Here is a 25,166-nt window from a genome sequence, read left to right as displayed (position 1 = left end):
AATAATTAAAATAAAAATAAATCTCAAAATGTACAGTTTGGTATTTTTTTTCCAATAGTTAAAAAATAAATGTTTTAAATTCAATATTCTTTAAGTTTATTGTCAAACATTGGTTTGATAGTAGAAACAAAACCTCAAATAAAATAAATATACATTTTTATTTCTTGATAATTGAATTTTCAAAAAATAAACATTTTCAAAAATAATATTTTTTTTATCATTAATTCAATTAATTCAAAAATATTTTTTCTAACTTTAATATTTTTTAACTCGTTTCCTTTTAAATTCAACATTGAACTGTTGACACTGAAATAAAACCACTTTTATGTAACATTTACAAAGTTAAAAATTAAAGTAAATTATAATTTTTAACAACGTCTAAAAAATATTGTCGTTTTAAAATATTAAACGAGTTAAAAACAAACTTTATTGATTCAATATAGACATTATTGAAAGTAATCATTAAATAACAATAATTCGCTCAACGATGAACTTCCCTCTGACGCGTGTGTTGATTTGTACATCGTTGTGTAGTTGTGTAGTTGTGTGTCCACGTGTGCGACACAATCTGAATAAAAACACAAGAACACATTAAGACTGAAATGATTGTCGTATTAAAGCCACACGTCACTCTCAACTCAAACAACAGGGTTTAATGGTTTAAACCCGCAGAAAAAAAAGAGGTTTTGACACAATCAAGGGGGCGGGGCTTATATCCATCAGGTCACTTCAGGTCGTTGAGGGATCGGTTGAGAGGTTTTGCTAGAATATCAGCAGATTTTCTCACTTTTTTTTTTCTCCTGATGTCACAGAAAACGATGTCACAGGACGACGAGTACAAACACGGTCGGTCCAAACGGACCTGGTTCTCTAGACTGTGATGAGGGTCTCTGTGGTCCGGGCCTGTGGGGGGCGCCGCCCGCTCGCCGGACCGGATGACGTATTGCTTCAACGGGATGTTTTTGGGGGGTCAGAGTTCATGATCGTGGTGAGGAGGTGGTGGGGAGTGTGGGGGGGGTTTCTGATGGGGGAATGCATCATGTGATCGGGGGGGGGGGGGGGGAGTGTGAGCTCATCCTCTTCTTCAGTGGTTGCTATAGTAACGGCTTCCTTTGGTGACGCCGACAGACCCTGTTGTGTATTTACAGCCGTCGGGTCGCGACCCTGGACACACACCTGTGTCCACCCGTGTGTGTGTGTATGTGTGTGTGTGTGTGTGTGTGTGTGTGTGTGTGTGTGTGTGTGTGTGTGTGTGTGTGTGTGTCTGTGTGTGTGTCTGTGTGTGTCTGTGTGTGTGTCTGTGTGTGTGTCTGTGTGTGTGTCTGTGTCTGTGTCTGTGTGTGTCTGTGTGTGTGTCTGTGTGTCTGTGTGTCTGTGTGCGGCTACGCCAGGTGGTCGTCCCGCAGGCTCTCCAGGATCTGGACCAGGCTCTCCAGGCCGAACACGTAGCCTCGGTCCGGCCCGTCATGGACGGCCGTGTCGCCCCGGAACCCCTTGAACGTGGAGTGAGCGAAGTCGATCATACGAACGTCCACTAGAGGGGGCTGCTGCGCGGCGGTGGAGGAGGAGGAGGACGAGGGGTCTGGATGCTGGGGGGGCGGACAGTCTGACTGGAGGGTCTGCGGGGCCGCGGGGGGCTGCGGGGTCTTGCCGGGTCCCTGAGGAGGCTGAGAGTCCAGGGCTGAGGGTCCGGAGCTGCGGCTGGACTCGGGCAGGGTCTCCTTGAGGGGAGTCGTCTCAGGATTCTACACAAAACATGTCTGAGCCGTTACATTATGACCACCTGAACACTGAGATACTAGAAACTATTGTTGTTTTTAACCCTTTTAATGTTTTTAATTCATGTTTAAATTATATTTTATTGTTCATCATAGTTTTGTTACGGTTTATGTTTCAATAAAACAAGTATTTTATTAACAATTAACATGTAAATACATTATTTATTTCAACAAATACCATAATTATAACACGTTTTCTCCTCTTTTGATCTTTTAACTTGAAGATTTATTTTTTATTAAAAGACGTTTGAATTAAATTGAAGAAAAATAAATATATAAATATATAATATATATAAAACAATTTATATTTAAATAACATCAGAGCTTATTTAGCTTAATCCTAAAATATTGGAATATTTTAAATCACGGTGACTCTATTATAACATTTTATATTGAATTAAAAAGGACATGAAAAAAATAAATGTATTTTGTAATTATTGGAGATTTAATTTGTATAAAAAACAAAGTTTAAAAAATATTCAATACAAAAATAAATACAATTTTCATTTATTTATTCATATTTTTCCTCTTTGTGAATATTTACTTTTCCTCAAATGACATAATATAAATTATATAACTTTCATAAAACAACACTGGATCTTATTTAGTCTAATTGTAGAAAATGTATTGAATAATGAAAGTTTTTTAATTCAATATTAATTCCTTTTTTCCGAATTATATTGAATTAAAAAGGCTATGAAAAATATTGAATTTAAAACATTTATTTTGGAATGATTGGAATAAGAATATCTAACTCTATGTGTAAAAAAAACTTAAATCTAATAAAATTAATAAAATAATATTGTATCTATTATTGTATACGGCCCCTTATATATTTTATATAACCGTATAAAACGTGGTTCCTGATGAATTCGCTTCTTTTTATTGGCTGACGGCCCCTTATATATTTTATATAACCGTATAAAACGTGGTTCCTGATGAACTCACTTCTTTCTATTGGCTGACGGCCCCTTATATATCTTATATAACCGTATAAAACGTGGTTCCTGATGAACTCACTTCTTTCTATTGGCTGACGGCCCCTTAAATAACCGTCTAAATCGTGGTTCCTGATAAACTCACTTCTTTCTATTGGCTGACGGCCCCTTATATAACCGTATAAAACGTGGTTCCTGATGAACTCACTTCTATCTATTGGCTGACGGTCCCTTATATAACCGTATAAAACGTGGTTCCTGATGAAATCACTTCTATCTATTGGCTGACGGTCCCTTATATAACCGTATAAAACGTGGTTCCCGATGAAATCACTTCTATATTGGTTGACGGCCCCTTATATAACTTACATAACCGTATAAAACGTGGTTCCTGATGAAATCACTTCTATCTATTGGCTGACGGCCCCTTATATAACATATAACCGTATAAAACGTGGTTCCTGATGAACTCCCTTCTTTCTATTGGCTGACGGCCCCTTATATAACCGTATAAAACGTGGTTCCTGATGAAATCACTTCATTCTATTGGCTGACGGCCCCTTATATAACTTATATAACCGTATAAAACGTGGTTCCTGATGAAATCACTTCATTCTATTGGCTGACGGTCCCTTATATAACTTATATAACCGTATAAAACGTGGTTCCTGATGAAATCACTTCATTCTATTGGCTGACGGCCCCTTATATAACTTATATAACCGTATAAAACGTGGTTCCTGATGAAATCACTTCATTCTATTGGCTGACGGCCCCTTATATAACTTATATAACCGTATAAAAACGTGGTTCCTGATGAACTCCCTTCTTTCTATTGGCTGACGGTCCCTTATATAACCGTATAAAACGTGGTTCCTGATGAAATCACTTCTATCTATTGGCTGACGGTCCCTTATATAACCGTATAAAACGTGGTTCCTGATGAAATCACTTCATTCTATTGGCTGACGGCCCCTTATATAACTTATATAACCGTATAAAACGTGGTTCCTGATGAACTCCCTTCTTTCTATTGGCTGACGGCCCCTTATATAACTTATAGAACCGTATAAAACGTGGCCCCTGATGAACTCACTTCTTTCTATTTGCTGACGGCCCCTTATATAACTTATAGAACCGTATAAAACGTGGCCCCTGATGAACTCCCTTCTTTCTATTTGCTGACGGCCCCTTATATAACTTATAGAACCGTATAAAACGTGGCCCCTGATGAACTCCCTTCTTTCTATTTGCTGACGGCCCCTTATATAACTTGTAGAACCGTATAAAACGTGGCCCCTGATGAACTCCCTTCTTTCTATTGGCTGACGGCCCCTTATATAACTTATAGAACCGTATAAAACGTGGCCCCTAATGAACTCACTCTCAGATGGAAGTGAACACAGTCGAAGAACCACTCTGGTGCAGGAACACCTCAGAGAGCTAGGGCTCACCTTCCCCTCGTAGATGATGAGCAGCGAGGACGAGTAGAACCGATACGACGCCTGCTTCTCCAGAACCTCCTTCAGGCTGTGCAGCTTGTCCAGGATCGGCTCGAAGAGGTCCTGCCTCAGGCCCCGCCCGTTGTGCATGTACTGGTGCAGGGCCTCGCGGAAGCCCTCGATCGACAGGCCGCGGCCGTAGTACTTGTTCCTGCAGAGGTACTGGTCCGTGCTCAGCTGGTAGACCTGCGGGGACACGCGTTACCGTCCGACCCTTGACCTTCGACCTGCGCCCTCACCTGCATGCCGCACACGCGCACCCCCAGCGTGGCCGACGTGCTCTGCTCGCACTTCCTGATCTGCCGCGCCGCCTTCTCCTCGGAGGCGTCGTCGCCGTGCTGCCGCGTGCCCATCTTCAGGTCCAGGATGCAGGGGTAGGAGAAGTGATGGACCACGTTCTCCAGCAGCAGGAACTCTTCGGACCAGGAGTCAAGGAGGCCACGAGAGGAGACGGCAGTGAAGGCGCTTTAGAGAGCCGTGAGTCACGAGTCACGAGTCACGAGTCTCTGCTGACTCGCTTCTTCTTCTACTGTCGAGCTTTACGTTGTAGTTTAGATTTGAGATGATTTTAAAAACACGTCCTGAGGAACCTGAGCTCAGTAGAAGTGGATCAGAATATTAAAGTTTTATTTTACATCATTTTGATGCTTGTTGCTGTTTTTCTACTCATTATTTTGCGTTTAAATTATGTATACATTATTTGTATGATATAATTAATGTATTTATATATAATATATTTACATTATTTTTTATTCTGTACTGACACAAGTCTCATGTTGTGTTTAAAACACTTGACGATGGAAGTTTCGGATTCTGGGGGAAAAAAAGATTTATATTTTCAAATTAATAATAATAAAAAAATATATATATAAATATTTTTTTTTTTACACATAATTCAAAGATAAAGGTAACATATTCAATATGTTAACATGTGTAGCCTTTTAAATTTAATTAAAAAAAATGTTGGTTAAATAATTCCAACATGTTTGATATTATTGTTAAAATTAAAAAAAATAGAAATTCTTTGATTACATTTTTTCCAAAATAAATAAATAATTATGCTTAAAAAATAAATAAATTCAATAACATTTTTTTAATACCAAAGTTTATGTAAAAAAAAAAAATCTTTTCATTTTTAAATATTATCAAAAAGAAAAAAATCTATCTAGAAATGATTTAATTCAAATATTCAATTAAAAATGTAAAATAGGATGTGCAACCAGGTGCGAGTCACTCTTTCTGTCGACCAGGTTTAACAAAACTGAATCATTGAACCATATTTTGAACTAAAACAAGATCTGTTAACATCATCCTACAATTCTGCTCTGTTCCGACTAATAAAGTTACATTCGAATCCCAGAATCCCTCTGCGTTCGTGCATCTGGACAAACTCTGCTCCAAATGAAAGCTGACAGCAGCGCGTGGTCACTGTGGTGTCAGCTGTGTTCCTCTAAAGTGCTACATCAAAACATGACCTTTCACCCCCACAACGTGTTCTCGCTCAGCACCTGCCTCTTGTTTGTGCATCTTCATCACCATCATCATCATCTTCATCTTCATCATCTTCATCACCATTATCATCATCATCATCACCACCACCATCTTCATCACCACCATCTTCATCATCTCTAAAGTGCTACATCAAAACATGACCTTTCACCCCACGACGTGTTCTCATGCAGCACCTGCCTCTTGTTTGTGCATCATTATCATCTTCATCTTCATCATCTTCTCTACCATCTTTATCATCATCTTCTTCATCACCTTCCTCATCCTTATCTTCCTCATCACCATCACCTTTGTCATCATCATCATCATCTTTATAATCTCCATCACCTTCATCATCTTCATCATCATGTTTAGCATGTTAGCTGCTAATTATATTCATTTATAAAGATTAAAACCGCTTCATTTACAACTAACCGACAACATCTTAACTCTCCACAAGGGGGCGACTTCCATTCCTACTTCACTATTATAGATGTGATTTTGCGACACTGTAGTGATTAAGTGAATTAATCAAATGTTACCTAATACTTTACAGTTGTATTAAGCATTGAATTGTAATTATTATTATTTTTTAATTAAGTTCAATAGTTTATATATAAAAGGTTGAATTTCATACTTATTTTCTAAACATCTTATTTAAAAATGTTAATTTCTGTCTTTAAACATTGAGTTTTTTTTATTCTAATTCTAAAAATGTATTTTTGAATTTGTAACCTTTTAAATTCCATAAATTATAAAACTGGTGACACTATCTTTTAAATAATTGAATTAAATAATGTCTATATTCAAATGATAAATTAACTTTTATTAAATAACAAGTGTTTTTTAATACATATATGTTGAATTTGTTCATTATAAATGAATTAAGAAAATAAAGTATATTGTCAAAACAAACTAATGTTTCTTTTGTACACGTCAAGTTAGATATTCTTATTACAATAATTAAAAAATAAATGTTTTTTTTTTTAAATCGTAGCCTTTTAAATTCAATATAAAATGTTGGTACAATAGTGATCGGCTGAATTATATTAAATTTAAAAGACTATGAAAAAAATATATATTATAATATATATAATATATTCTGATGATGGTGATACTTCTTTCTCCCTCAGAACTAAACTCAAATAAACAAACTAAATAAATCCTGAACGTCGCTTCTTTGTTCTCCTTGTAAACATGAATAAAGATCAACAACAAGATCAAGACTCAGAGACTCAGTGACTCGAGGAACTGGACTCAAAGGATACTGAAGAGCTTGCGGTCCTTGGACTCGGACCTCATGCGGCTCAGCTGCTGCTTGTGGCAGCGAAGGCTCCAGGGATTGTGGCTGATCTTCTCCGAGCTCACGCCGCTGTTCCAGTCCAGCATCTGGAAGGGAACGTCCGAGTGGATCTTGGAGTCCAGTCTGGGACTCTTGAGCTCGGTCAGGGTGCTGGAGACGAGAGGTTGATGGTTCAGCAGTGTCAGCAGAAAACGTCATGATATAATTGAATAATTCAAATGTTATTGTGATGATGATTATGACTGAATCATGTTTTTTTTTTCATTTTTTATCTTTTAAATAAATGATTTTTTTTTTAAATACATTTTTTACACATGAAACATGATGCGTTCTAAAAATAACCCTTGATAAACTAAATCCGCACAGTAATCAGCTTTATTTTATACAATTATTAAACATATTTTAAGGCCGTAAAACCCCTAAACACACACTTTTATACACTTTTCTCATTAACATTTTCAAGTTCAAACTTTCACAGATTAAAAAAAAAACAAGTACAATATTAGTTTTAAACCAAAGATCAAAACATGTTTTCAGTTTTTCTGGCGCTGGTTTTCAAAAACTAAGTTCCCAAACGAAGCTCGTTTCTTGGCCAATCAGGACGCAGAACACATATGCAGTTCTCCCTTTAGCCAATCACAATGCACGTTCATACTGCATGCTTGGAAAAAAAAAAAAAAAGCAATATAGCGAGGGACCATTGTATAAAAAATATACATTTTATTAATTATTTTTATACTCTATGTGTAAAAAATAATATTAAAAAACAACATTTAAATATTGTGACGTCACTGGTAAACCTTCATGGGTGCTAGTGAAGATCTAAGAGCATCAAGGATCCATGAGATCACTGGTGCTCACCTGTCGAAGCTGTCAGAGTCCTGCGCCTCCCTGCGCTCCTCCTTGTACTCCATGGACGGGGAGGAGCGGTGGAGGCTGCGGCGCGAGTGTTTCCTCCGGGGCTGCTCTCGCTCGGGCAGGTCCTCCGGCTCGCCTGACCCCTCCGTGTTGCTGTCGCCGTAAGGGTACGCCACCAGGTTGATGTAGCCGTCGGAGTCGCCCTCGAAACACACCAGCACCACACCTGCGCACACACACACACACACACACACACACACACACACCACACACACACCAATGACCATGAGTCATACAACAAGAAAAGTTTTTTAAACCTTAATTCCTGGAGAAAATAAGGTTTAATCTGAACTCACTGATCATCGAAATGATGTCAACAGAGGCTTCTGTCAGTTTTATTTTGTGGTTTAATCGAGATAAACAGTGAGTAACGAAGGTGATGAACGTGTGAGTGAATATGTAAACAGATCAAAGTGAAATGTTTAACAAGATTCATGAATAAATAAATAAATAAATGAATGTATACAGAGAAATAACATTGTTCGACAAAAATAAAATTCTATTTATTATTATTTATATTTATTGGCAATTTAGTTTTACATTTTAAATTCAAAATCTGTTTTATTCTGCTTTGAAAATAAAGGTTTGCTTTTTGATTTGTTTAATCATTTACCCTGTTTAACATGTTACTGTTTTCCTCAGTTTAACTAAAAACAACATCTATTACTGTCACAAATATATGGAATTATATATTGTCATCAAAATATTGCATAGTTGTAAATTAGAATTTTTATTGAATGTTTGGATATCATTTAATTAAATATATATTGAATAATTATTTGTTTAATAGTTTTAATTTTGGTTGCATTTTAAAGATGGAATATTAAAAAAAAAAAAAAAAATTCTAACACCATTTGAGTTCCATTATATTATTCAAACAATTAGAAAATACATGTTCAAAAGTCAATATCTTCATAGCCTTCTAAATTAAATATAAAATGGTTCAATAGTCTCCAGACATTACCAAATGAGCACCGAGCTACTTGATCAAACTTTCAGCCAATCATGCGACGCACAGACGATCATGTGACGACGTAGAAGCGCAAATGCAACTAATGGCAGTTTTACAGCTTGATCTGAATTTTTACATTGATTTTAAAGCTGCTACATATTCAGAATATTTATTTATGGAATAAGAATATTAAACTGTGTGTAAAAACAATTTATTTTGAAATTATTTTATGTTTTTTATTAATTAAAAAAGCAATTCAAACTGTTCATTTAGAAATGAGTGAATTCCATGATTTTTATGCCACTGATCTTCCGTAGATCAACGAAGCATCAGCAGCTTCTCATGTCTGAACAACCGAGTCGGGTCTTGGTTCCGACCCTGGTTCATGAGTCGGGTCAGAGGACCACATGCTATGGAACCAGCGGGACGTTAGAAGCTCGGACCGGAGTGAGAACAACATGTTTTCAGTCCTGAAGTCTTTCTTTTCTCACAGAGGCTCATTCAAAATAAATTATATATTTTTTCTACAATACTTTCCACCGAAATAAATTCATGGCGAGAATGTTTTAATAAAATGAACAAAACTTGAAAATATTCTGATTAAGCTTCTTTTAAGAATGTCAGGAAATTAGCTTTTGTCCCCACATTTTCCAGTCGTTTTATTTGTTTTTTAATTCATCCGTTCGTGACTCTATCTCTTGTTGAGAAGACACGTCCTTCCTTCACTCGTCTCGCGTCCTGACTCTGTTAACATGTCAACCTTACGTAAGACACCAGACTCCAGTCGTCATTAAAGGAACCAAACGAGTGTTAAATAAACCGAGAAGATCTCATCAGATGAAAAGTGACAGATTTATGTTTCCCGACAGCGAAGACGTCCATTTCCTGCGCGACGTCTGCTCTGTTGTGGAAACAGGTTCAAACACTGATGAAGAGCAGAGCAGCTCCAACGCTTCACTTCCTTCCCTCGTCAGACCCAGACCAAAGCAGTCGAGTTTATTTTAAGATGTTTCACGCAAGACTGAGAAGACACTGATGAGTTTAGCAATAATATCTTGACACGATACCCATCACAAATAAAAGTGTTGTGATAGTGTAGTAACAAGTGTTGTGATAGTGTTGTCCAGTACTTGACTCTGGTGTTGTGATAGTGTAGTAACAAGTATATGTGTAGTATTGTCCAGTACTTGACTCTAGTGTTGTGATAGTGTAGTAACAAGTATATAAGTGTAGTATTGTCCAGTACTTGACTCTGGTGTTGTGATAGTGTAGTAACAAGTATATATGTGTAGTATTGTCCAGTACTTGACTCTGGTGTTGTGATAGTATAGTAACAAGTATATATGTGTAGTATTGTCCAGTACTTGACTCTGGTGTTGTGATAGTGTAGTAACAAGTATATATGTGTAGTATTGTCCAGTACTTGACTCTGGTGTTGTGATAGTGTAGTAACAAGTATATATGTGTAGTATTGTCCAGTACTTGACTCTGGTGTTGTGATAGTGTAGTAACAAGTATATATGTGTAGTATTGTCCAGTACTTGACTCTGGTGTTGTGATAGTGTAGTAACAAGTATATATGTGTAGTATTGTCCAGTACTTGACTCTGGTGTTGTGATAGTGTAGTAACAAGTATATATGTGTAGTATTGTCCAGTACTTGACTCTGGTGTTGTAGCATTTACAGACCACATGACTCTTGACGAAGTCGTTACTGTTTTCATTTGTTGCTTTCAAATTATGTCCAAACATCAGCTTTAAAAGCTGCTGGACTCACTGTATCCTCTCGTCCTCAGTTATAGCTGTGATCAAGCGGGATTTAATTCTTCCGTTAACTGTGGAGGACTGCTGCCATCTAGTGACCGGAAATTGAATTGCAACAAAAAATGAACCACCTTTTTTACATTGAAAGTAAATAATATCTATACCCTTTTTTATTTTTATTTTATGAACCGTTATCAAAATATAAACCAGAACTATGATCTAAAAATATAATTTAAAAAGCCAAAAACTAATAATAAATAATAAATAATAATAATAGAGTAATTTGTATCAATATTTACTAACACAAGTTTCTTCAGTAGCTCAAGAAAAACTCAGACAATCAGTTTCATAAATGATAGTTTGTAAATATTGTTGATCATGTAGAGACTTTTTCTCCAACTTCTCTTTTTACCTCCAGAGCTCTCGTCATATTCACGACTATTTATTTTGAGTGTTTCCTCTCGTCCTCAGTCATTGCCAGGATCATAAAGGATTTTGATGTTAAACTGCAGATGACGTCACGACTGCTGCCCAACAAATGAATATATTTCTTCCGTCCGTGATGTCGAGCGCATGTTTACCAAAGATGTGTCTCTGCTGTAAACTATGGATGAGATCCTGGAGGATCACGTTCCACTGGAGGGGGGCGTGTCTCTGTCACTGACCTTTATATTCGGGGGTGAACTCTTTCATCTCCGGCGGCAGAGACTCGTAGAAGCGCTGCTCTCGGCTGATCAGGGGTTTACACACGGTGTGGTCATCGTAGCGCATCATACTAGTGTGTCCGCCCACCTGCACACACACACACACACACACCATCGTGAGCCGAGAACACACACATCTATGGAAGTACATCAGTGTCAGAATATTGATGGTTGAATGTAACATTTTCAAATGTTCAAACTTTGAATGTTTTATTCAAATGTTGTTTCTTTTAAGCACTGAATTATTCTATTAAAACAATTTAATTCCAAATTTTTGAATTAGTTTATTTATTTTTAAATAATTGAACTTTTTGTATCCGAATTAATTTGTACAAATAGTTTTTTTTTATTGTAATTCAACACAATTTGCTAAATTCTGTATTTTTTTTCTTTTTCTTTTTAGATTTCAATAGAAAAACGTCGGCATTATCGTGTCAACAGACAATACTGTTGATGAAGTGACACGGCAGCGCTTCTACATCGTCACATGATCATCTGCGCGACGTATGATTGGCTGAAAGTGGGATCATGTAGCTCAGTACTCTGTTGCTAATGTCTGGCGGGACTATTATACCAACATTTTTATAGTAATTTAAAAGACTACTAATTAAAAAGTATTACATTGTTTTTAAATATATTTTTGAATTATTTGAATATATTATGTTATATATAACAATATTATAATCTACTTTTAAAAACTAAAAGGTAAGAAGAAAATAACCCTTTTTAAAATACAATTATTACAAAAAATCTTAATCAACCTTTCAAAGTAGGAATTATTGAAGTGAATGCTTTGAATAAAAAACATTCAATGTTCACTAAACACTGAAATCATGCTTAAGAAAAGACCTTCAAAGTCTCATCATCAGGTCTCACCTGGTGGATGAAGGGCTCCAGCGGAACCCCTCCTGCTAGAGAGCGCAGTAAAGCCGCGCCCCCCGACCCCTGAAGCTTATTCTCCATGTTGATGGAGTGAGGGAGGCACATGGCTCCCGGAGGACGAGCGGCGCCTCCTCCTGCAGAGAGAAGACGTGAGTATCTCCGGGTCGGTCACTGGTGCCGGTCTCACCAGGGGCATGGGCTCTGCTGTGTGGCGATGGGGATGGGGGGGCACAGGGCACCACGGGCTGCGGGGAGCGCACGCCGGCCCCTGGGGGAGGCGGCGCCAGACCGAAAAACCACCTCGCGCAGCCTTCTATCAGAGCACGCCAATCCACCGCCGGGTGTCGGGAGACCGAGCCGATGAAGGGGGTGGAAGGGGGCAGGCTCACGGGGAGAGGGCGGGAAACCAGGGTCACCACTTCCTGTCGGGGAGACCACGAGTCATATATATATATACAGTATATACAGAAAGGCCTCAGAGGTCACACTCACCCACTCAGAGAAGAATCCAGAATCACACCAACGTCTCTCCGGGTTCTTGCGAGTCCTCGACTGCTCAGTGGATCATTACCGACACGCTCCGGACTTGACTGCATGATGGAGGGATCAAAAAAAGAAATATAAAAGTAAGTAGAGAGTCTTCACCCCGATCCCCTCACAGCAGGAGGCCGGACACACAGTCTTGGTTCTGCTCAAGGTTTCTGCCCGTTTGATGGAAGTTTTACTTCACTACCGTTACTCAATGGGAGCTTGATAGTTGTTGTTTTATCTCTTAAATTTATTTAAACTGTAAAGCATTTTCAGACAACTTTGTTATGGTTTCACACAAAAGGAATACATGTATACATTGAATATAATTTAATTGTTAACAACCTCAGTAAAAAAATACACCAATTGAATTTAGGAGTTAATATTTTGATCTAAAAAAATAAAAATAAAACAAATGTCTGCATGTATTTGTAGTTTATTTATATTTACATTAATTTACACTTTAGTAAAATTAACAATTACATAGAATGAATATAATTCAATTTAAGTACTGCATCAATAAGAATCACAATATATTGTTAACTGTATTGTATTGTGCGTTAAAATTATTTTATACATTTTCCTTTAGGCTGAAGTACATCACTATTTCTATTTTGGGTTCTTAGAGACTCATTTTCTATAAACAAATAAAGACATGAATCAAATGTTTAAGACCGAGTTGATAAAATTTACCACATTAGCGTCTTAAAGTGAAAGGCCTTGAGATTCTATCAACAACCAAGAGAATGTAGGTCTGACTTGTTTGGTTAAATTCAGGAACTCCGGTTTCCTCCCAAGTTGAAGTATTTGTCTATACCTGTCCTGACACTGGCTGAGGTTCTTCCAGGTTCTTTCTATCAACGCGCTGATCACAATAAGATGAACATTTATGGGACATGGATGAGCCACAATAGCTGAAGCTCAAGGTTATAATGGACTCACGCTCCAGTCCAGTCATGAAGAGGTCATCAAAACGTGCGAATACATGCATTAATGGTTCTAAAGAAGACTGTCGCAATTCCAGAAATGACATAAAAAAGACGCCAGTGTTCGCACATGAAAGTCAACAAAGACAAGAGATGTGAGTAGAGATAAGATAAGAGACGCTAAGCAGACAAAAGCTAAGAGCAACTCATGCATCGACGAGCATCAGGAACAACAATTATCCTGTAGAATCAAAATATTTCATGTATTCCCAGCATCAATACTTTACATTTTCAGAGAAAGTACTGATTAACAGACAATTGTTAATGTTTGCGTGAGCAACCCTCACAACTATGACACATATTAGACTCTATCATTACAATATTTGGCCTCATCCGACAGTTGCAAGAACATGAAACATGTCTCGTATAAAAGAACATCTGGGAAAAAAAATCCAACTGTTGCAACTTCAGCTCCTGGAGGAATCCGAGTCTTGCCTCGTGATCGACGTTGATAAGATTTTGATGGTGCTCTGGATTACCATCTGGATCCAGGGAGGTTTTGAAGGCAGAGTCAAAACGCATTATTCACTTGACATTATTAAACCTTGAAGTATTTGAGCAAAGCAACAACGCAAATCCTGAATCATGGAAGTTGTTTTAATGTATAGTTTTACAAAAAGAGCTCCTTGGCAGAGGTATGTTTTCTAGTTGAAAGGGGAATCCATTTGTGTCTTTTTAATAATCAGTCAGGTTTTTTAAATCTAATAAATGGTCCATTCATGGACTATACAAGATATTCAGAACATGGCATTTGAGGCTTTGATTTTTATTGCACAAGTGTTGTTTTTTTGTCACTGCACTTTCGGAGACTCTGGCGACCTCCTCTCTGCCTTCCCTCAGATCCCGTCTTCCTAATCCACGCCGTTAATGCTGCCACGCGATGAGTCATCGCCCGAGAAGAGGAGGAGGAAGAGGAGGAGGAGGAGGAGCGTCGACGTCACACATGTGCGAGTCTGCGCTCGACAATAACAACAGTTGACAGATGCTGACGACGACGAGGTGCGAGTTAACAATGATGCGGTTACACACAAAAAAAAAAAAAAAAGCCACACAAAGCACTGCGATGACGGCTGACAGCAGTCGCAACGACAAAATGCTTAAAAAGTCAACTAGAGAAAGGATTTTCTGTATGTAGTAGTACTTGAGCTCTTTTTATGACGGGTTCAAACACGCCACTATTTTCTTTATATATTATATCGTCTGGAAGACAAATTTAAAATAAAATCACTGTAGCTTTTACTTTTAATTCAAAAGGAAAATCAATTTGTACATATATTGGCCGCACCCGTTTAAAAGAAAAAAAGAACATTTTAAATTAGCAGATGCTTTTTTCTGAAACAGTGCATGTAACACAGCAGTAAAACGGCAAGATGGAGAAAACAGCCATACCTAAGTTTGGGGAAACCCATTTTTTTCCTCTGAAAGTTTTTACCGGCTTTTTGTTCTTCGCGCTGCCGTCTTCAACATCTGACCACGGATTCATTTATACCAGGATGACAAGCAGCATCTCCTTCAAGAGCCAGTAGCATTAAACCGCTGGTTCCTGTCAAGACTCCTGCACTAGTTCTGTCAACCTAGTCAACAAGGAGTCGTTGACACACGCAGGTAGAAAAACATATTTACGGATCACGACGACGCCGTGTTTGAGTCAGAAGATTACGTCAGGTGTGTATAAAGTCACCTGGATGACAGAAACAAACTCTTCCACTGAGCTCAGCAACATGCTGGATACGACTTGCCTTTCTGACAGAAACTTGCACTGGAGCTTATAGAAAATTAAGTCGTGGAGGTGGGAGTGAGTGTGAGAGCGGCTAGAAACGGAAGGAGATTAAGGAATTAACTCAAGTTTGGAGAGTGTTTTGAGAACTTATATCTGAAATTAAGGTCAGAACAGTAAAGAGGAAAAAAAAGCTCCACTCATGTCGTAAAAATGAACCCTCTATATCCACGTATTGGGACTTCAAGTATAGAAAGTTACATTTAATATCCAGATTTGATCTCATTTAACCTCTAAAGTTACAGTTCTATCTATAGTATTCTGTACATGTCACTCTTCATGTCGTCCAAACTCCTTAAATTCCAGCATCAGTCCTTGTCAACGGCAGCATTTCAACTCTTTGAAAAGAGGAAACAAAACAAACACCAACAAAAAAACGGAATATTATTATTTTACATTGAGTTAAGATAGATAGATACACTTTATTTGTGGTTTAAAGTCTTAAAGTAATTCAAACTTCACTCATTTTCTACTCGTCCTCATGTCGACTAAGGGTTGGGATTATTTTAGTGTAATCCGTCTCTTTATGGAGTTACAGGCCGAATATTATCGATATTTACGAGGATTTTGGTTCCCGTCTGTGAATCATGTTAGTAGCCTTTTTAGTTTCTTATACAAACAAGCTTTAAACATGTTTAATTATTTTATGTGGAGCTTCGATCCAAGAGGGACAGACGAGCAGTCTGGAGGCCTTTGGATGTTTTGAAGTGTCTTTTTGGACGAAGAAGGTGAGTAAACTTATTGTCTATAAAAAGAGCAGATTACACTGAAAATGATCAAACTTCTAAGCGGACATAAGGGTGAGTAGAAAATGAGTAAAAATTTGAATTGAAGTATAAATGGTCGTAAGCGTTCGTAGACGAGAGAGAACATCGACATTAAGTGACTCTAAAATGTTTTCCGATGGATCCGCCTCCCCGCACAGTCTCTCCTCGCACAGTTCCGAACCAAGAAGTCGGACGACCGAGTCTGATAAACAAACCGCTTGAGAAGAAAGTGGCGTGAGCTGTGGGCCAATCAGCTAAGAGGATCTGCGGCAGAAAAACTTGCATCATGAGCCATCAGTGGAACAAAGCTCTGTGATTACTACCGGCTCTGTGACACCGAGACTCTGATTAAGCAGCTATTTTTGAGCATGAGCGTGTGTGTAGATGTGTGTGTGTGTGTAGATGTGTGTGTGTAGATGTGTGTGTGTGTGTAGATGTGTGTGTGTAGATGTGTGTGTGTGTGTAGATGTGTGTGTCTGTAGATGTGTGTGTAGATGTGTGCGTCCGTCTTTGCTAGTAAGTCAGAAAGAGAGCTAATTAAGCTCATCTATAATGTCGAGTGTGTAGTTGTAGTGCGCAACACTCTTGGTTTGCCTTGTAGAATTTAGTGCATTTGACAATAAAAATAAAATAAAAGTACACACATGTTGGAATCTAAACAACTTCTATGTAACATGAGGTATTAACAAAGAAAGATTTTAATCATATTTTTAATAAATTAATGTTTTTTTTGGAAACGGTGATGGTAACACGGCAGTAAAACAGCTCGATGTTTAATTCCTAAAAATATATTAACAAATAGAAAGACAAGGCTTTTTGTTTGTGTGTATTAGAAGATGAAACTAAGGCCTCTTGACAATTCATGCTGCTACAAAAAAACAAAACATTCAGGTCAACTTGTCTGTTGCGTAACTGGACAACTGATTTATGAAGACACAGAGTAGTACTTTATACAACTTGAAGGCTAAATATTAAACAAAGACTGACAAAAAAAATCCTCTGTCAAGGGAGACGAAGGCACTTCTGACACCGACGTCCGTTCAACCTTCACAAATTAAATCTACTCCGTCATCAGACGAACACGTCCGTCAGCAGAAACACTCGAGGTTTGATCCGATATCACGTCTGAGACATGAACGACGAGACCACGACTAAAGGTACGATTGTCTGGAGAAATACACAACAACAATAGAGGACAAGAGTTTCATCCACAATCACGTTCCTGGTTTAATTGATAATAACCACAGGTTGTTACGTCAACAGCTGATCTGCTACAAAACCACGGTGTTCTGATCGTTCTCTCCGTGGATGTTGAAGACAAGTGTATCTGGGCCAGTGACTCCTTGAATCTTAAAACTGCCATCATTCTATTTTGGTTTCACAGTTTACAGATTAAAACTATTCATGTAAACACGAGTGATTTACTGCTGGAGGCAGCGAGTCTAAAGTATAGTTCATTTTGAGACACACTTGACTTCAGACGACTATTCAGATAAAACTAACAACTTCAAATAAAGGAATGTTTGATAAGTTGTACACTTGAAACTTTGTCTGTAATCAGAATCTCAAAAACCCAGTTAGGTCTGACTATGTGTTCATTTTTGTGTTGCAATTTAACTTCCGGCCAACATTACAATCCTGCGATGACTGAGGACGAGAGGATACAGTCAACACCAGCAGCTTTTTAAGGCTGATTTTTAAGCCTTTTTCCTCGAGTATGGCTACTGTATCGTTGCCCCTGTATCGTAATAAGTATCGTACCAGCAGATTTATGCACATGATTTAAAATACACACCTTGTATTTATGACGACGAGTTCATCCTCACATAAAGCGTAATTAAAATACAATAAACAGAGTTTTAAATGTGTTTCGTTTCAGTTACATGTTGTACCTTTCTCTGTAAATAATGTCACAGATGAAAACCTTTATGTTGTAACATTAACACTGAATTAAAAACATATATTTTTGTATTGTGTATTTCTTCCTGACAGATGCTGAATATGCACTTATTGTTAAAGAATATTAAGTAAACAGACAAAAAATGAGTCCCTTATGAATGTCCTACAAGATAAGACGATTCATGGTTAACTTATACGTTGACTTAAGATCAGATATTTAACTTTACATGTTTGTTAATACATGAAAAAGAGCGAAAAACATGATCCATGCTGGGGTCATGAGGGTCAGTGATCTGTGTCAGGGTCAGAGTTCACTTACATCAGAGCGAGGACATCTGCTCACAGTAGACAACTTCTTTAGCTGAAGACTCCACTTGTTGCTCCTCATTGATGGATTCGGCCACATTTGACTGTCAAAACAAACAAGACAGATTTAGCCTCGGCCGACACACCACACAGAGCTTTTCAATTAAAGGACAGTCAAAGTCGTGTCGACATGTCCGTGCGTTTAATTTTAGGCGAGAAACGTTGCTGGAGGACAGAGACGCACGGCAGGCTGGGAAACAGTGAAGTCATCATGATAATGTCATGACTCAGCACTTCATTTGTGCTTTTGCTGAGTGTTTGTTTATGTTCGGAGCAGCATAATTCCACCAACTAATGCTAATAACACGAACCCATAATACAGGCGGAGACAGGTGAATAAATCACACACCAGCAAAGGCATTGCTTTCACAATGAAAGGGATTTTCGGAGCAGAAAAGAAACCAGGACTCAAGAGATCAAAATAAAACATGTGAAAATAATATTTAAAGTTTCACTTTTAAGTTTTGAGCAAACAATTATTGTTTTATAAGTAAAAAAATGTTTTAAAAAGTATTTGTTTTTATAACTCTCTTTTCCAATAATGTATTCAAAGTCAAACATTTAGTATTTTTGCCGTTGCATATACAATTAAATATAAACAAATGTGTTATTTAAAAGACAGAATTATTGAATTATATATATATATATATATATATATATATACACACACAATCTTAAAAAGTAACATCATTCAATGTTTAAGGCAATTAAAAAACAAAGGCTATTTTATACAAAAACATGATTAAAGACAAGAAAGTACAAATGTAGTAGAAATAATATACCTCACCATCAAATAATATTTCATTATTATATTGTTATTGTGATTTAGTTTTGCCCAATATTAATGCACTGTATTTGTTTTCGGAGAATCACTCATGAACTTCTTAAGTAAGTATGTAAGTAAGTAATATTTATTTTTTGGCGCTTTTCGAGACCAGGGTCACAAAGCGCTTAAACAATCAAAACAATACTCAAACAAGTACATACTTTAAAGATCAAGATAATACTGAGAACAACACAGGAGTTCCAGAAATTCAAGGAAAAGCCTGAACAAATAGAAACGTCTTAAGATGTTTCTTAAAGGAGTCAGTAGATCATCAAGCATCTGAAATAGCATTAATGGCACCGAGGGACAGGGAGTGGCAGCGCAAAAAACACACATGAAAAAGTAGAACTTGTGCTTTTACTCTCTTGTCCTACTGAGAGTGACAAATACTTAAAAGGTTGGGGATGATAATCTGGGATCAAAATGTTAAACAACAAAAATATTAAAAGGTTTTTAACATGTTTTCAGTATAAAAAATACATTTAATAATAAAAATTAAAGACAAATCAAACCTAAAAACGTACATTTCTATTGTACATAAAATTAAATTAATTAAATTGTACATTAAAAATGTACAATTCTGAGTTTGGGGGCAGGAGTGGAGTTAAAGTATCAGGATGTTCTGTTCTACGTTAATCTTTGTATCCTTTGTCTTTGTTATTTTTCTTTGATCTATGTTCATTATCTCTAGACTTAGTTTGTATCATCTTGTTCTTTCTCTTTATTTGTCTTTGTTCTTGTTCTTATTTTATTTTTATTTATTTTTAAGAATAATTGCTGTATTGCTGTGTCTAATTGGAAAAAACAATTTAGTTCCATAAAGTTCTACCTAACCTAACATAGCCAGAATGTAATGTAATTATTCTCCAAAATGTTGTAAAAAGAGTCACAATAATACGATTGAATCACTGAACCGAAAACAGTGAATTAGTTTATGAAGAATTGACAAATATTTAGAAACTTTAGAGGTAACATTTATAAACGGGGCCAAAAGGGGAAGTCAAAAATAAATCCAGTTCCGTGTCTTTCTCGTGCTGACGGGGTTGAAACCCCAAACACACGTGTGTGGTTTTGCAAACAAACAGGAATAAAAGACGACAAGCGTGCGCACAGCTGCTGCCACTTCCCCTGGCAGCCGTGCAACACTCCTGTGGCCGAGACGACATCACTTCAAACAACTACCAGGACCTCACATGTCTTCCATCTGGGCTCGTGTGCTCAAAACAACATTGACTGCAGCGTCCGAGTCGCCAACGATCGTCACGGCGACATGTCACTCACAGACCGCTGTCGTGCTCGTGGATCTGTTGCCGCTCATCACAGCAGTGATCGTATCTATCTATCGATCCACCGACAACATCCATCCTCTTGAACCAGCCGCTCGACAACCTCACCAACATTACCGGCCTCACAACCCGACCACAAGCGTTAGAAGTGGGATAACATCACTACACATATTTAAGATTAGTGGCGTTAGTATCGTGAACACAATATTGCATTATATCCCTGTATAGACATTTTCTGTCGATATACGACAGCACTGTATGGAATTTATTAATTTACAATTCAATAAAATGTGTTTAAAATTAAATGAATATACATTTTATCAACAATTAACATGAAATTAACATTTGTTCATTAGTTGTTCTTTTAAAATCAAACTTCCGGCCACTAGATGGCAGCAGTCATTGTGCCCTCAGGTGCTAAAGAAAGAATGAAATCCTGCGACATTCCGCCATGACTGAGGACAAGAGGATGCAGTGAGTCCAGCATCTTTTAGAGCTGATGTTTGGACACATTTTGGTTTCAAAACAAATAAAAACAGTTACGACTTCGTCAAGAGTCATGTGGTCTGTAAATACTACAACACCAGAGTCAAGTACTGGACAATACTACACATATATACTTGTTACTACACTATCACAACACCAGAGTCAACTACTGGACAATACTACACATATATACTTGTTACTACACTATCACAACACCAGAGTCAAGTACTGGACAATACTACACATATATACTTGTTACTACACTATCACAACACCAGAGTCAAGTACTGGACAATACTACACATATATACTTGTTACTACACTATCACAACACCAGAGTCAAGTACTCAACAATACTACACATAGATACTTGTTACTACACTATCACAACACCAGAGTTAAGTACTGGACAATACTACACATATATACTTGTTACTACACTATCACAACACCAGAGTCAAGTACTGGACAATACTACACATATATACTTGTTACTACACTATCACAACACCAGAGTCAAGTACTCGACAATACTACACATAGATACTTGTTACTACACTATCACAACACCAGAGTCAAGTACTCGACAATACTACACATGTAATCCTTGTTACTACAGTTTCACTACATGTCGGATCGTTGTCACTGTATCGTGATACGTATCGTATCAACAGATTCTTCATAATACACACGTATTTTTAAACTTCCACCTTCACTAAAAATGTTATCTTTTTTTTTGTTGTCAAAATGTTTCTTTTGTCAACATGAAAGTAGAACTTTAACAACCATTCTGAGCTACACAACTCAAACTCTAGAAGAATTATTAACCATAAATATAGAGGAATTGTTTATCTGCGTGGAAACGCTTCCATTGACGTCGTAGATTTTGTACAACGAAACTCTCTCAGAGAAACAATGGTGGCTCGTTGCTAAGTAAATACTGTTTGATTAAAGAGAAACAGGAGAATTATATTTTGGACGACAGACCGTCTTCAAAACATCTTCTTCAGCCATAGCAAATATGCACATCAATCTGACAGCGGCTCACGCCAGCTGAGCCTTGTTTACATTCTACAGAAGTCAGCAGGCGACGAGAGAAAGTCGGGATAGTTTGGAGGAAAAAGAGAAAGTTCTGGAAGCAAGAGGAGACAAGACTGGAGCACAAAGGACATCAGGGAGTCCAGCGAGCACGAGAGTCTCAGTGTAAACAGGATGCAGGTCGTCTCGGCTGTAGTTTCAGGAAACTCCAAAACAAAGAAGTGAAAAGAAAAAAAATCCCAGGATGTGATATTGTAACAAAGTTGCAACAAACACAAAGACTTTCCTGAAACTGTTAAGTGATGTCAGGGAAGTCAGTTTGTGGTAGAAACTCCATAAAAACCAAGAATAAAAAAAAACCTTTTAGGGTTTCTATTCTTGAGCTAGAGTCGGTTCATTGACAAGGGAAAACCCTTCCTATACAGAACAAGAGGAAATGGGAATTTTTTTTTTTTTTTTAGATGATCTCTGACTGAGAATTAACATGAATCATGGATTTTAAGCGTTTCGTAAGCTCGGGGAACAGGAGCCCGAACTGATTAACTGAAGGTGATCCCCTCTTTAAAAAAACGAATCATAAGAAGCAAATTCAAAATGGACGCAATCTTCTTTGAGTATCTTTTTAAAGATACGTATTTTAGTGCCGTGACTGGGATGAAACTACTACTATTATATATATATATATATATATATATATATATATACTTAAGAATATTTTCCTGCGATCTGGAAGATTTCAGAGAGATTGCTACAATTCCAAAAATGGAAAAGGAAGAAATCTAACCAGGCTACATTTTGAGTATTGAATTCAGAGATGATAGCCTTTCTTTGAGATATTAATGGGTGTAAAAAGCAGATGCGCAAAAACGTCATTTAACATCGATATTAAAAGTGTAGTCAAATATTTATCTTCAACACAGGTATGGACTTTCCAGTGAAGTTGGAACGGTTCAAAATAAAGTGCACAATTTGCTCCGACTAAGAGTCAAGACAAATTGCTGAAAAATAAGTGTTTTCTCCTGATATAATGACCCATGGTTAGAGCTCAGCCACAAGTACAGACTTCAAAGTACCTCAATTAGTGGACGAGCTTTTTAATGACAAGCCAGTGTTCTTAATTGGCTTTGAGAAACACACCGACCGAATAAATTATTCCTTCGCGGGAAAAAAAACAGGCTATTCTCTTAGGGCAGTACACAAGCTGGTGAAAACACACAGCAAATGACATTTATAATGTAAAACGTTTACATTAAGACAAAGTAGGTCACACCCTCATATCTCTTTATACTGCACGTGAAATCACTTGATTCTAAATAATGGAAGGCAATTTATGAGTCAATTTATTTATGACTTTTGCGTTAAAATTATGTAAAAAATGAATTTTAAAACCATCATAAAATGCAGAAGTCCGAATTTGAAACCTTTTTTTTTTTTTAAACGTACAAGTTAAGACAACTAGTGATTTTTTCAGGAAGCCGATGTGTCATGGATTTGCACAATCCAAAATATTTCTGTGGCTTATATAATGAGTCGTTTAAGGTAAAAAAAAACAACAACTGTAAATTAGGTTTCACAAAGATTAACTATTTATCAATTTAAACACCACAACTAAGAGTGCAAACAGTAGTAGTACCAGCAAGTATATAATCTATTCTTGTAATACACATTTTTATTAAATAGGGAAGATAAAAGGAAGAAAGATTTCAAACGGCTGGTTTGCTTATGCCTGGTCTTATATTTTATACAAATTAATTAGAAACACTATACATTTATTTATTTAAAAAAACATCTCCCTCAGGTGACTTATTTCCACAGTAAACACACAACAGTGACATTCAATGCTTGTGTATATACCTGTCAAAACAAAGTGTTGGCATTGATCTAGTCTACAAAAACAATGACACCTTCAGAATCCAAGCGTCAAACGATGCTGCATCATTTACAAAACAAACACAAGCAACTGAAACAAACACAAGCAACTGAAACAAACACAAGCAACTGTAACAAACACGAAATGACACTGAAAACAAATCCTCGACAACATCAAAACATGCACTTTAACGTCTTCTATACGATCATAACACGACAACATGTTATTCAATTATTGTTATCAAGGCTCGTCATAGATAATTCAGGATTTTAAAGCATTTAATCCTGACTGAACAGATCGTGTGAAGGTAAGAGTGAAGGATGAAGCTTCGAGGAGGAAAATAAAAAAGATACTTTCCTTACAATACTCATGTGCTGAACTGTCACTGGTCAGCTTCTTGACCTTAGCTTATCACGACAGCTAGCCGAGCTAGCTTCTCATTCGAATGCAACACAGACCCGCGGTTCTGAACGGGTTCGTGTCCAGTCGAATAATCCCAATTAATGTCCAGTCTGTTGTGCCCGCGGACCTCAGTGGAGACAGTGACGCTGGCTCAGCGCGGACAGTCGTTTAAGTAGCTTTCGGATGCTAACGGTAGCTAACGGGCTAACGTGACGGTTTGAGTGTCACAATAACAACATACCGTCGCGGACGCGCAGGAGGACTCGTCTGGGTTCGGTTCTTCCGAGGACCTTGGACACGCATGGATCTTGGACCATGGTTTTCCAAACTCGTGTCGTGCGTTGACAAAAAAAAGATCTAGTGAGCTAACGTCATTACAGAGAAGCTAACGGTGCTTTAGTTTGTACACTTCATTACAATTAGACGCGTCTCTGTCGCCACCTACAGACCACCAGGTGAACTGCAGTCTTTATGTGCGCTAAACCTTTACTTTTTATTGACTCATTAAACAGTATTATTAACGTGATGAATCAAATATAAAATCCAATTCGATTATTTACAATTATGTCTCGTTATGTTCTTTACGTCCTCATTCGTATCTCTTAAAATAAATAATTATGTCACGAGTCCATCTCAGGAATTAACGCTGATTGTACGAAACTAATGTATTTTTTTATAAATGCATCGTGAGAAGGATTTATAAATAC

The 25,166-nt window shown here is 37.3% G+C and overlaps 1 protein-coding gene across 2 annotated transcripts; it reads right to left on the bottom strand.

Annotated features, from left to right (window-relative positions):
- Positions 1 to 591: 591 nt before the first annotated feature.
- ip6k1 (inositol hexakisphosphate kinase 1) lies at positions 592 to 24,899 on the bottom strand. Of its 2 annotated transcripts, XM_087800150.1 has the most exons (11): positions 24,701 to 24,899; positions 18,505 to 18,595; positions 12,721 to 12,818; positions 12,416 to 12,650; positions 12,223 to 12,362; positions 11,308 to 11,434; positions 7,871 to 8,093; positions 6,975 to 7,159; positions 4,458 to 4,633; positions 4,171 to 4,404; positions 592 to 1,745 (listed from the first exon to the last, which is right to left on the bottom strand). In XM_087800150.1, exons 5-11 carry the CDS (start codon positions 12,331 to 12,333, stop codon positions 1,383 to 1,385), a joined length of 1,419 nt encoding a protein of 472 aa, XP_087656276.1. In that variant the 5' UTR covers positions 12,334 to 12,362; positions 12,416 to 12,650; positions 12,721 to 12,818; positions 18,505 to 18,595; positions 24,701 to 24,899; the 3' UTR covers positions 592 to 1,382. The 2 variants fall into 2 exon arrangements, with proteins under 2 accessions (XP_087656276.1, XP_087656277.1); XM_087800151.1 differs by lacking the exons at positions 18,505 to 18,595; positions 24,701 to 24,899 and adding an exon at positions 13,574 to 13,717.
- Between the last annotated feature and the right edge of the window lie 267 nt (positions 24,900 to 25,166).

This window comes from Callionymus lyra, chromosome 10 (genome assembly GCF_982586985.1).
Source record: "Callionymus lyra chromosome 10, fCalLyr1.hap1.1, whole genome shotgun sequence".
NCBI lineage: Eukaryota > Metazoa > Chordata > Actinopteri > Syngnathiformes > Callionymidae > Callionymus > Callionymus lyra.
This window is presented reverse-complemented; position numbering and strand designations above follow the sequence as displayed.

Bases quoted from the DNA above. Each gene is read 5' to 3' on its own strand.
- ip6k1 (XM_087800150.1), bottom strand. From the start codon at position 12,333: ATGTGCCTCCCTCACTCCATCAACATGGAGAATAAGCTTCAGGGGTCG. The intron at 7,160-7,870 runs GTGAGCACCAGT...TCTCGTCTCCAG, and splicing joins GACTCTGACAGCTTCGACAG to CACCCTGACCGAGCTCAAGA. The intron at 4,634-6,974 runs GTATCCTTTGAG...CCTGGTCCGAAG, and splicing joins CAAGGACCGCAAGCTCTTCA to AGTTCCTGCTGCTGGAGAAC.